The following is a 14,494-nucleotide window of genomic DNA, read 5'->3' on the forward strand; positions in this document are numbered from 1 at the left end:
TAGCCATGTGCTTGACCTGGCCCAAACGTCGCACCACTCGAATATTCATGTAGCCCAATGATGCAGGGAAGGACATGTAAAGGTATAGCACTGTCTTCTTTGGGGGGATAACTATTCCAAATCCATGGAACTTTTCTGGACTCCTCACAGCGATACATCAAATCCACGAGAAGAGAGAAAATAGAAAATATTTCTAATAAAATTTGTAATAATTTGATTGATCGATAATTGTTTAAAATGTATGTCTGTTACACCACTAATATAGGGGAAAAAAAAAAAATCCAAAATTCGTAATTATCAAAAATATCAAAATTCTAACCCTAATAAAAATCCTAATTCTAATAACTCTTCTAAAACCTAATTTCTAAAAATAAAAATTTCAAATAAACTTTTGTTTTGAAGAGTCCTGTCATGATTAAAAGTTACTTCTAAAAAGAAAAAATCTAAAACTCTTAAAATTAAGAAAATATTACAAAAATCGAAATTACTAAAAATAGTAATTTTCCCTTAAATTTTCGTCGTTTTTGAGCTAAAAGCACGCATTTTCTAGAAAAATGGACAGATGCGACCCGGATGGCCCGTTACAGTAAAGATTGATAGGTTGTGCGTCCCGTAACAACACCCAGATCAAAAGTTACTATCAATTTACGAACTACCTTCTTTTGGTCCAATCATGCTAGGAATGTAACTGTGCTACGTCCTACATCACCCATCCATGAATGAAAAATAACAGAGGCTACAAAAATTTTCAAGCATCGAACGAGTTAGCCGATGAAAATTTTCAAGCATCAAACATGAGTCAGCCGATGAGCGATGAGCGAAAGACGTGAATCATCAAAGCTTCTGCATTTACCAAAAATAAAACCAACCAAACATAGCATTTCCTCTGTTTCTTATGGTACATCAAAACTGGGCCAACACCATCATCACCATCATAACAAAAAAATGAAAAACATCTTATCCTTTCTCCACCTGTTAAAACTCCCTGCATTGATCCCATGTTATAACCTGAAGATGTCAGCAGTGCTTACTTCTCTTCCTACTACCCTACTGTGCAAGGAATTAACCCACTTTGAATTCATGTCGGCGTAGGCTCATCCGAGTCTAACTCAGTTCTGCCAAGTATGAACCGAGTCACTGGAAATTGGACAAGTCATAACGGTTTTGTCCCCACAACAAGTCGCATTCCTAAATCAGAGTTTTAAACCCTTGCTATTAAGAGACTGAATGCCTCCTGTTTCTAGAGGGAGTGCTCTTCATCTCCTCTGGGTTGGCCGAACTCGATCCCGGGCTCTCAGACGTATCAGAGCTGCTGTTCTCGCCCTGCCCACTTTTGCTCGACCACAGCTTGCTCAAGATCTTCTTTGACCTGAAGATTCCGCCTTTCATTTTGCCGCTGCCCTTGTCGTCACTGCTTTTACTAATATCACTGCTGTTCTGGTCGCCTACCAAGTGCATCGACTTGAACTCCTCCCGGGCTACTTCCCAATCCTCCTCCGTGTTTGTCGTTGCCGATCTTGAGCTCCCATGTGACCCACCATTCTCCCCCGGGTGTAGGACCCGGATGTTCCCAGGGAGGTCGGGAGTGCCGCTTGCAGATGAAGTGGCAGCCCTCACCTGCTCAAAGTATAGGACCTGGACTACCGTCCGTAACGGTAGCCGCTCATTTTGTGCAGCATGCATGCATGCGTCCATTGACAGCTTCTTGCAGTCCATCAGTCTGCATATCCGCTTCTTCTCACTCTTGCTGAGTCCAGTGTGCTCCTACACAGAGAATCAGGATGAGATGGGTGGGCCATCAGGAGGCTAACGGCTGATGGGAGCACGCGTGAGTATGGACATCCATGCAATCACTGGGCCCCACTGCGAAGATGAACTCCCAAAATCATATACATTGACCGTCAATCATTGAAAGATCTTCTAGACAGTCCATTGTTTTAGTAAATGTGTGGCCCACCGATGAACAACCAGCCTATTTTTGGGGCCAGGTCATTTACATGGAGGGGCCCACCTGATGCAGGCTGGATATCCCTTGCTACGTAGAGGTTTGTTTGGGCTCGGCAAAAGCCAGAATGTGGATTGCTCATTCCCGAGTGATTATCCTTCAACTGAAATAACATGCTGTTAATGGAAACATGGAATTATACAGCGCTTGGGTCAAACGTTTGTACTGTACCATTTGGGTTTTCAGCTTCTACAAGCAGGGGCCCAGGTTCAGTAATCCAGAATGTCAACATGATGGGCCACCCCATGGATGGCACATGCACTGCATACCCCAGATTGGAGATCCAATTCCATCTAGGAGATTTTCAGTGGGTTGGCTATCCCCAGCAGGGTGCGTAATGTCAACACTTGTATATCTAAATGAAGCACCTTTGTACCAATTGAAACCCAATGGTACTGTACACATTTCAGCCCGAGCAATGTGTCACAATCCAATACTAGAAAACATGTCAATGAAAATCAAAATTCAACAAAATCAAGAAACTACCTTTAGATACATGTCAATGGCACGATAAAGACCGTCATGAGCAGGCCGTGCATCACTTGACACCATTTCCGCAAGATCAATGAACTTTGACGGAGGAAGATTTGGGTCCCTTGCAATTTCAGCAAGGTACCCGTCTACCAGTTTTGCCACTGCAAGCTTGGAAGCACTTGATACAGTTGCAGGGCTCCGAATCTCCTCCACCTCCCCCTCCACTGTCGGGCCTGTTCCAGCACTCCGCTCTTGCATCACAAACTCCTCCACGATGCTTTGAACCACATCGACATCATACATTGTAGTCTCCCCTGCAGGTCCCGGAATCAAAAGATCAGCCACCAAAGCTGCTTCTAACTGTCGGCCTATTCTCCTCACCAGCTCTCTCTTTGCCATTTCACTTGAATCCAACAAGCTCGCTGCCTTTAACAGCTTCAGAAGAAAACTACATGGAACACTCCCAGCCTCTATAGGCAATAACCAGACAATGGTCTCTAACAATGACCGGTTTTTTCCGGTATCACCACCTTGAATTGATCCCTTGCCGAAGCCTGGGAGCCTTCTCGATGCATAAGCTCTTAGAGCTTCCCCAATCACTTCACTCGTAATTCTTCCCTTGGTTTTGATGGAGGTTATAACCCGCTTGTAGGATTCAATTTCGAGCTCACACAGGTCCTCAACCCACCAGTCTTTTGGCACCAATTGCTGTTTTCTAACACCGTTCCATTGTGGTTCAATGCCATTCTCCGATGTAAGCTTTTTTCGGTTATAGGTGTAAGACCAGTCGACTTTGGACGTATCGATGGAGGCCTTAGATGTGATGCAATCGATGCAGCGGCCCACCAACTTCAATTCTTCACACCATGGCATCAGAGACTTTGTTGTCTGAAGGACAATGATCGAGTCTTTCCAGCTGCGGAAGATGCTAGAGTTGAGGAAGACTTCGATTTTATAGATGAGGTTCCCTTTCTCAACCGTCTCATGCATTTCTAGGTACTCAGCCGCACATCGAGCTGCGATCACATTGTATGCATTAAGGGTGACTGTCATGCCATAACAGAATTTGGCACATATTTCGAAGGCAGACGGACCACCGGGAATGTCGGGGATGTGGATTTCATCATCGTTTTCATCACTTGTAGCTGCAACCAACTTCTGCAAGCGTGCACTCTTGGACAGAAGGGGAAACTACAGTACCAGTGGTTAGAAAGTATGTCAGTACAGTGAGGCCATGTCTGCATTTATAAGTTGGAATTTTATAGTGACAAATGAATGGGGAAAATAATTTGATAAACAGATGCGCAAAACATATCGTGTCACAAATTCACAATTTCAAAAAGAGTATCATGTTCTTGTTACATAAGTTCACACCATAGTTCAAAAACCCAAAAACTTGACTCAATGTTTATCCAGGCCAAGTCAACCTGAAGAGTCCACTCGATACTTAATATTTAAATTAAGAAGATTTTAAAATGTTTATCCATGTCAAGTCAACTCAAAACAACTCAATATTTAATAATTAAATTAAGAAGATTTTACATTAATAATACATGTTTACAATGTTATGAGTATTAAAAAGTGGATTGATTTGTCACCAAAAAACAGCAAATGGCAACGTAGCATTGACGAGCATACCTCATGCACCAGGTCAAGTGTTCAAGTCTCTTCTCCCCACTTTGTATTTTCAAATAAAACAGCATTCACTCAGCAAGTGACTTGGTTCAAATCATGCCAAGTCACGTCGAATCGATTGTGTTGGGGAGCCAACTCGACATTGCTCCACAGCAAGTATATCAGTGACTCAGCTCAAAATCTCTCGAGTCAAGTTGACTCGGCCGAGTTTCGTGTCGAGTCACCAAGTTGTAGACAATGGCTTGAACTAGATAGGATACTTGTTATTAGAAGGTAGGCGATATAAAAGCAAGAAAGAGTAAGTTTTTTGTTATTAGAAGGTTCAGACGATATAGAAAGGTAGACAGTGAACTAGATAGGATACTTATTATTAGAAAGTTTGTAATATAGAAGCTTAAGAATAAATGCTACTTTTCGCATGTAGGATGCATAGATTCCATAGTGAAAAATGAATGCATGAAGAGTCTCATTTTCCAACAGTCATTACAGACTTACAGTAGTAGGCTAGAAGTGTGAAACGAAAATGGGAAACTGGAAGCGACAAGCAAAGGTAACTGCAAGGGGAAACAGGTCTATGGTAAAACATGGTAGGATGTGTGTCGTGTGTTGAGAAGGGAGTAAGAGAGGCAAAGAGCTTAAGCAAGAGGTTTTTTAGTTGCGGGAGGGGAAAGATGCAGTATCATTCACACCTTTAGGATAGGAAGTCTATTGTTATCCCATTTACAGTTAGCAGATGACAGAATGGTTTTCTGTAATGCTTTGTCTAGAGAAGTAAAGAACGTGAAGCTCATCCTTAGATGCTTTGAGGTGGTGTTGGGCCTCAAAGTCAATATAAGCAAAAGATCCATGGCGGGAATTGAGGTTAGCAAGGCTAGACTGTTGGATCCCAGTCCCACAGATAACATGTGCTGTAGGATCCAAGAGTTTCCACTAACATACCTTGGGGCTCCTGCTGGAGTCGGATCCATTTAGGACCCAGTGCTCAAAAGAATGGATAAGAGGGTTGCTAATGCAAAGGCATTTTCACACCAGGCTTGAGTGGGGTAGCCTGTAGGATGCAGGGACATACTCGGGGAGGGTGGCCCATGTGTAGTAGAACCCATGTGAAGTGGGGCCCAAGAGGAGGTTCGGCCGAGATCACAACCCATGCGATGTGGGGCCTAGGCTATCAGATAAAGGGATTGATTCGCCACTCTCTATCAATTCGAGCTTTTAGAGCAAGTGGCTAATTGTCCTACATCAAAGTGGTATTAGAGCAGGTGGTCTCGTGTTCGAGACTCTTCACCGGGGTGATTAATGTAGGGACGTTTTCACACCGGGCTCAAGTAGGGTATTTTTTCAGTGCTGTTTATCTTTGAAAATATGGAGTGGCTAATAGGCAGTGTGATCCTCGTATCTAGAGGAGAATAAAAGAGAGATTCATAAGAATATTGTAGGTTGGGGGATTCTTCAAAACAATAAAGACTCTTCTCGAAGGGTTCAAATTCTCAATCAACAGCGGTGGATCCACACTTTCTTAGAGGATGAATGGATCGAGAGCAGCCCTGTTACTGTTAGATTCCCAAGACTCTACAGATTAGTGCAGGTCAGACACATTTTGGCTAAAGGTTGCACAGAGATCTATTTCCTGGAATATTGTTCTCAAATGGATGATCTGCAGGCCCTCCTATCCATCTTAAATGGTGTCAAACTGCATTTAGAGCTGAAAGTCAACAGAATCTGGGTATGGGACAGATCAGGAAGTTCCATTCGAGGTTCATGTTTCACCAAATGAACAGTAACTTCAAAACGAAGTTCACCTCCTATTGGTGGAAATCATCAGCCCCCCCTGGAGTCTGTGCATTAATGTAACTTGTTATTAGACAAAAGATCCTCACGGTTGACAAGCTGCAAAAATGTGCAATAGATGCATTATGTGCAAGTCGAACGAAGAAAACACACCCATTTGTTACTCCACTGCCCAGTTGCAGTAGAGATTTGGAATTCTGTTCTTGAGAAGTCACTTGTCTTGGGTGACGAATTAGTCAGTTGAAGATGAATTCATTAGTTGGAGTCCCTGCCCGATGTCTGGCGATTCCAAGATCCTTTGGAACCTGGTCCCTTTCACTATTTGTTGGGAAATATTTAAGGAGAGACAAAGCATATTTGAGGATGTCCTGAGTCCAAAACCCTCAAAGAGGATTGGTGGCTCCATTTCTGAGTGGGCAGCAACATGAACTTAGTTTAGGGGATGGCCTATCATGGAGATTAGGAGGGTCTAGGGATCTTAGCATTTTGATGTTTCTCAGCTCCCTTGGTTAAATGACTCATTTAAATGGTAGTTGGGTTTTTCTTATCATTTCAGTTGTTTCTTGCCTAGGCATTTTGCCCTTGTTATCCTTGATCTTTGGATCTTCTTTAATGAAATATCAAAAAATAGCCCCATGGAGCCTCCTCAAAGTGGAGATTTATTTTTTGGATTTTTATCAAAATGGCCCCATGGTTTGACCGATGTTAGCCTTTGACCCCACTTTGCATTGCCTTATTTTTTTGGTCTTCTGACAAGTTTTGAAACTTTATAGGGACTAAAATGCCCTTGCTGCAAGGCTGAAATGTGTACAACGTTGAGTATTAAAGATGTTTTTTTAGTACTGAAGATGTTATGAGGCATCTTTCCAAAAGTGGGGGAGTGGGTCCCACTAAATCATGATCAAGCCCACTCCACGGAAGATCTTATCCACCAAAAGCATTGAGTTGAGTCCAATTGAAGCCTTCTTTAGCCCATAAAATTCATTAACGTTGGGCAGTCATTCGCAATTTTTTCCTCTATTGTGGTCCACCTGTAATGAGATTTTCCCCATTCTTGGGCCTATGCCCTGAAATTGAATTCTCAATCAAATGGACGGTGTAGATTTCACTCACGACAACACTTGGACTCCATAGAAGTTGTTCATATGGCCTTTCATGGGGCCAAACGCCGTCGGAAACCCATTTTTGCAAAAGGGGGGAATTTTTTTCAAAGGGGACTCACCACCTATTCCGGCCGTTTGAACCATCAACTGTGGGGCCACCTCATTCTGCGACCATTCAGCAAATTCGACATTTTTTTTTCCAAGATATCAATTGGAGATGGTTATGCGAGTTTGATATAGGGAAATGAATTGAAGTTTGGGAGTTTAATGTGTTACCATTTGTAGTTTGATGGGAATTTGATATTGGCGGTTGTTTTTCATTAAATTTGTTTTCTTTTGAGTTTGATAGGGAAGAGCCCGCTGAAACTAATAACATTCACATTGACGATCTCATTAAAAATGCACAAAAGTGATCCCTTTGAAAATGCCCAATGGCAATCCCTTTGAAAATGCCTAATGGCGATCCCTTTGAAAATGCACAATAGCAATCTATTTGAAAATGCCCAATGGCAATCCTTGTGCATTACAACGGCAATCCTTGTGCACAATAGATATCCTTGTGCACAATGGTGATCATTGTGCACAAAGTTCATCCCTGTGCACAACGGCGATCCCTGTGCATGCACAACGGCGATCCTTGTGCACAACGGCAATCCCTTCAACAACGACCCATATGCACAATGTCGATCCTGTGCACAACGGCGATCCCTATCCATAATAGCAATCTTGTGCACAACGGAGACCCTGCACACAATAGCGATCTGGTGCACAACGGTGATCCGTGTGCACAAGATCGTTGTTGTGTATTTTCAATGGGATCGTCGATGTGAATGTTGTCATTTTTACCGGACATCTCCCATCAAACTCAAAAGAAAACAAGCTCTATAAAAAACAACCGTCATATCAAACTCCCATCAAACTACAAATGGTAATGCATCAAACTCCTAAACTTCAATAATTCTCCCAATATCAAACTCGCATAACCATCTCCAACTGATACCCCGCCATAAAATTTATTAAAAAAAAAAAAACTGCTAGAAATCAGCAAAGACAACGTTGAATGGTCCTCGGAGGTTAGCCGGATAGTGAAGTGGCCCCACAATCGATAGTTCAAATAGTCAAAATAGGTAGTGTTCTCCCTTTGAAAAAAAAAATTACTTTTTTGCATAAATTGGTTCCCAACGACGGCTTTAGCCCCACAAAATGTCATCTAGACAGCTTCTATGGGGCCCAGGTGTCATTGTGAGTAAAATCCACATTGTCCATTCGACTAGGGATTCAATTTCAGGGCATGGGCCTAAGAATGGAGGAAACCCTCATCACAAGTGGACCACAACAAAGGAAACATTTGTCAATGAGCACCCGACGTTAATGAATTTTGTGGGCCAGAGGGGGCTTCAATCTAACTCAACTCAATACTTTTCGTGGTTCCTGGATCCCCAAATAAAATGAGAGGATCGAATCTTCCTTAGAGAGCCCAATCATGATTTAGTGGGACCCACTCCCCGCTTTTGAAAAGACGCCTCGTAACGTCTTCAGCACTTAACATCATACGCATGTCAACTTTACAGCAGTGACATTTTGGTCCCTTGAGAGTTTCAAAACCTATCAGAGGGCCAAAAAAATAAGGCAATGGAAAGTTAGGTCAAAGGCTAGCATCGGTCAAACTATTGAGCCATTTTGATAAAAATTCCTTTCTTTTTCATTTCATTTCCATACTTATGAAAGACAATTCCCTGGAATTTGAGGAAACCAAGAGAAGACAACCCATCTCCCTATGGTTTCTCCCTTCTCCTAATGTGTCACAGGTGCTACTGTCCAGCCTCAAGCACCCCACAAGTGCCAATGTACCACATGTGCAACTTGTGCCACCATCCATCTTAAACTTGTCACATGCACAACATTTTCCATTGTTCATTTTCAAGTGCCACGAATTTGCAAATGTGAAGCATGCCCCAGGCTCACATATGTGCAACATATGCCACCATCATCTTCAACACCCAACAAGTGGCACCATCTAACTTCAAGCACTCAACAAATGTGCCACCAACTATCTTCAAGCACCCACATGTGCCACCTTCCATCTTCAAGGACCCACTTTTTTTTTTTTAACATTAAGCACTCTACATGTTCCACATTTGCCAATGTCCTCCATTGCCACCATCCATCTTCTAGTGCCCTACGTGCCAATGAGGATCATTCAACAAAATTGAAATATTTTTTGGAGGGTTTGGCAATCCCGGTTGGACACATGATGGGTGATTCAAATCAGTGATCAGACCGTTTTGTAGTTTGGTTAATACCAACTTATAGTTCCAAGTCATACTTGAACCAAAAGTAAGTATTAAAAGTTTTGGGATTCACAATCACCTACTCCAAGACGTTAACCAAACACAGTGATGCTAATTCCCAACAATTACAATACTTGGGTATAGCAATACCCAGTTATTGAAATATCTAGGTCATCCATATGCCCCCCACAATCCAAACACCCTCTAAGCCTCGAATTCTACCCAAAACTCCCAATTGTATAAATATAACCCTAATTTCTATCATTTACATAAAATTCCTAACCCAAAACCCAAAACCCCAACATCCGATTTTCCCCCAATTTCACCAATTGCATACCCAACTCTCCAAATTAAACTAACTTTCATCTTTCACCAAACCTGCTCACTGCATTAACCCTAGCACTAGCCCTAAACCAACCCAATTCCTCATTCATAGACTATCAAACCCCAAGCCAAGTCCCAATTTTACCCCAAAAAGCATAAAACAATCTTCCCAATACCCAAGTCCCTGAACACAACCCCTGATACACCCACAAGCCCTAACCATACCCAATCAACAACCCATCTACAGCAGTCTTCATCCCCCTTGAGTCACAGCTTACTAATCATGTCAAAAAGTAACCTGAAACCTTAGCTTCTTAAATCAGTCAGTACCCTGCCTTTAAAAACTCCAATCTGTGCCAATTAACAATCCATAAATACAATTGTAGCCCATATCAAGAACTTCCATAATCCTCAACCCTTAAATAGTAAAACCCAGCCATAAACAACAGGCCCTTAGTCTTCAGAACTGCAGTATCTGTCAATTAATGTTACACTCGAACTGTCCACAACTTAAGCCAAGACCCAACCCAAAACCTGCAGCTAACCTGTCTAAACCAATCCTGTCTCTGAAACCAACCCAATTCTAGCCTAAGCTTTAAATATAGCAGTTACCTACACCGAGTCCAAAACCTGCTGGCCTAGAACCTGTCTATCCCAAGCCTGGAAACCAAACCCATGTGATCTGTCCATTAGGAGCCTCAAGCCACAGATGCAGCCCACACCTCGGTCCATTATCAGCATATAAACCATCCTATTAACTGTCCACGCAAATTTGAGAAAAACCTTGATACTCTTGAAGAGTGTGATGGATGACATGTAGGCACCTATAAATTTACTTAGAAACTGCATACGTGGCAGACAAGTTATTCAAATTAAACCATCCAACTTCTGAATACCAGTTTAGATGTATCACATATCAAACTAGATTATTTACCGACCATAAGATTAGTGGACCTTTTTTTTTATGATGACAGGGTGTCCCTGACCCTTTTGAAGGCGAGACTATTCCCTGCAGATGCATGCAATGACATGCAAACCACGTGCATCAGGTAAAGCACGGGGAGGAGAATCGAAACGGCGTCTGTGGAGAGCAAACCCACGATGTTAGCCGTTAGCCCAAACCCCGTGCAAGTATTAGTGGACATTTTTATTGGACAGTAGAAAATGAAAATATCCAATGGTCATATATCAACAACAATGTATCTATGAATCTGAGATTAGAATTGGCCAGCCTTTGTATTGTCCGGTATCAGCCACTCAATCCACTTGCAAACTAGCCCTATACCTGCCCATACCTTACAGCACATAACCTGCCCAATTCCAGCCCCTAGTCTGTCGATAATACCAAAATTGCATATACCCACCAAAGGCAGGACTCCTTGTAGTCCTGAAATGGTGAGTGACAATCAAGAAGAGATGTTATTAGGAAACTAAGACAAATAATGGAAAGGTTTTGATGTTATGACAGGTGACATTGAATCAGATTGATAGCCGGACGACCAAGATGGAGGAGAGTAGTAAAAGGGGTAACTCCAACGCATGGGTCAATGGAGTATGATCACGGCTCTCGCCATGGAAATTAGCAACCCTTTCATCCTGGGAAGGAGAAGGGGTGCCGACACCGCCTCAGCGTGGTTGTCCATAGAGCTCTCTTTACCCTGAGTTTGATACCATCTGTGGACGAGTTGACCAAACACATGAGGGCTGAGATTATTGGAAGATTACTGTAAGTAGTGGAACATGACAGACAAGGTGATCATGATTCATGCCTATGAAGCTTAAAGGATTGGCTTGAAATTCATTAATATTAGAAAGAGGTAGATTTGCAAAACAAAGGACTTCCTCTTATCACTACCTGGGAGGAAATGAAACCAAATTGATGAAATTTTTGCCTCTAGATTATGAGGTTTTGTTTCAATAATGTTATGTCAAAGAATACACAGAAAAGTTATCCGATCTGACAGTACGATGCAAGCTGAGAAAGACTACCATGCAATCATATGCCTTCTATTGAAATGGATTGAAAATAAAGACTCTGAGAGAGATGACGGCTGTGAAGCGTAGCAGTGCTGATGAGGCCCTTCTTTAAGGCCCAGAAATAACAGAGAAGATTGATGACAGATGTAACATCTTCCAGTCAGGATGATATTCAACATCCAGGCCGATGTAGAGTAACTCCACACCTCGCACCTCAGTTCCACAAGTTGACAACAGTCAATGTCATCCTATAATCAAAGGACCACATAGAATTGCAGTCCTAAGCTGGAGGCAGGAGATACATCAAGTAGGGACAAAATTTATAAGTATGGAGTCAAAGGTGACCTCGCAGCTCCATGTCCATCTAAGAGTCTCTAACTTCCATGAAGGCACACTCAAGAAGAAGGGTCAAAAGAGAAGCCGAAAGAAGAGGATGTAGCGGTGGAACATATTGAACTTGGTGGAAAGGGCCCAGAACCACTTTCACTACTGACATGCTGAATTCTAACCACTCTTACAGAAGCTAAAGAGTTAAGGTTGGATGCGCACCAATAACTTCCAAACATGGAACCTTTGTGAAGGAATAGCTGCCGGGGTCATTGTCAATGGTAGGAGCAACATGAATATGCCTTTACAAAGAATGGTAGATCGGCTAAAGATAAAAGCACCCACCAAATGTATATATTGCGTGGGTGAACGATGGGTACCTGCCAATGAATCACCAGGTGAATTACTCATTGGGACCACATTACACTGAGTCTATATGGTCTGGCAACGTTCCGGTGAGAGTTTGTGATATCCTGCTTGGTCCGTGGACCTATGATGAATGCAACATTGTGGGTTCACCAACACAATAGTCCCATGCATGAAAGTAAGACGATCCTCGAACCAGTGAAAGACGATCCATTACAGAAGCACAACAAGACAAGCTATTGCCATGACCCAAGAGAATGTCAAGGATGGTGACATGAGTGTACCAACCAAGAAGAAGGTGAATGCATTGCTGGCTGAGATGCAACCATTTTAAATGACCGAGACTTCCCATGAGAAACAAGTACCACAGGACATAAGAGGAAGAGAGCACAATCGAACCGAAATCATTCACAGCCAACCAGGGGGGCTTCATGAGTAACTTCCATGAAGGAGTAAGGATACCCCAGTTTTTTTTTCAGTCCAGAGTGAAGTTATACATCCAGGCACCACATTACACATGGATGATAATTTTGGAGAGCTGGGATTGACTGAATGTGTGAGAAAACCCCTTTAGAATCTGATTGAATTTTGGAGACCACAAGTTCAATCAGATGATAATTTCAGCCCATATATTACTGAACCATAAATAGACATACAGCCATACAGCTGTATACAAGAGACATATGGATGATAGATAGGGAAGTAATCACTGAAATTGAAATCCAAGATAGCATTCAATGAATCTATGATTCTATACAATAGTACAGCCTACCCAAACCATAAGGTTGAATACAAGGCCTCCTAGGTTGGCATATAGAGAGCAGGTGCTAGATTTGGACTCTCCAGTTGCAGAGTTTCAGTTTCCTAATTTAGTTTCATTTCTTTTATAGTACTGTTTAATAGAAATACCCCAGTACAAGTGAAATGGGCTTTATTTCCTTTCTTTTGCCATTAAATAAGGATTAAAGTAAAAAGGCTATATATATCCATACATGTGGACATAAACAGACATGATATGATTAATATTTTGAATAAATATGAGATATCTGGGATTTTCTTAGGGAAGACTCTTGCGTACCTCGCCTAGGTACCTACACAAGGTAACTTCTCTAACATGGGGAAGCTGTTGGTATTGTATGCCTTGGAAAGCCAATGATGATGGTTATGATCATATATATTGATCACCACATGTTTTTAGTTTACATCCTTGGAAAGCCAATGATGATGGTTATGATCATATGTAGTGATCACCACATGTTTTTAGTTTACATCATGGCTGCTATAATTAAAGGGGGGAAATTTTACTATCTATGAGTTTATGGGTTTCACGGAGGGATTCCTCCAGTTTTCCTAGGAAAAGTGAAATTGGAAACAATGGCCACTGACCAAAGGAGAGTTGCATACTTGTAATTCATGGATCTCGGTACCCTAAATTTCATAACCATAATAGCAGGATTGTGCACTCCGTAAAAAGTGAATTGGTCATCCTATGTGAGGGAACTAACGACGAGTTGGGATGGAAAGTCTACACCATCGGTAAAATTGTGCCATGGCCTCACTCCACATAGGAGTGTGAGTGTTTATGAAATGCAGGTTCTTGTATTTAGGCCTGGTTACCTACACTGGAGGATCACATCGAGTCTCTAGTCTAGGAGACCCATCATTCCCAAATTGAATCAACTTGATCATGCATTAGCTTTAACTAATCCTTAGACTTGAGAACATATAGGGAGTACGAGCTCCCGGTGTTGTGCTTTGGCTCTCCCTACAAGGCTATACATTAGTGGCTAACATACGAGCGTAGTTGGGGCACTTGCATTAAGGATGTGGTCGTGGTCCATATGTTTCAAAATAGGATCTACTAGTTATCTCAAGGAACTCGTTAGTGGATTAGATTTTAATGTTCTGACCAGCCATCAAGTGGTTTGATAGCTACGCCTGGTGCTTAAAAGGTCTTAAATGTTTAATCAAAGGATTTTAACCACTGATCTTTTCTTTCGACTGTTAAAAGTGTCTTATAATGCTTAATTGATATTCAATGGTTGAAATCTTGTCTCCACCTCTTAGATCGGCATGGGATTCTGGTCAAGAGTGGATGCCATTGGACAATGGAGAAATTGGGTCAATTTGGGGGCTTGGATAAGGCTGGTATATAGACTTTTGATGATGTAGGTCATTACCGAAGTCGGTACATGTGAGAAGCA

At 42.0% G+C, this 14,494-nt stretch overlaps 1 protein-coding gene across 5 annotated transcripts in view; it reads right to left on the reverse strand.

Annotated features, from left to right (window-relative positions):
- Positions 1-814: 814 nt before the first annotated feature.
- Positions 815-14,494, reverse strand: part of LOC131229732 (BTB/POZ domain-containing protein NPY4-like) — a 33,759-nt gene continuing 20,079 nt past the window's right edge. For 4 of the 5 annotated variants that reach the window (XM_058225730.1, XM_058225731.1, XM_058225732.1 and 1 more), the window contains 2 exons: positions 2,492-3,670; positions 815-1,764 (listed from right to left, as the gene is read on the reverse strand). In XM_058225730.1, coding sequence (XP_058081713.1) covers positions 1,216-1,764; positions 2,492-3,670 — 1,728 coding nt within the window. In that variant the 3' untranslated portion in view covers positions 815-1,215. The other variant, XM_058225734.1, reaches the window with a different exon arrangement.

The sequence above is a fragment of the Magnolia sinica genome, chromosome 16 (assembly GCF_029962835.1).
Source record: "Magnolia sinica isolate HGM2019 chromosome 16, MsV1, whole genome shotgun sequence".
Classification (NCBI taxonomy): domain Eukaryota; kingdom Viridiplantae; phylum Streptophyta; class Magnoliopsida; order Magnoliales; family Magnoliaceae; genus Magnolia; species Magnolia sinica.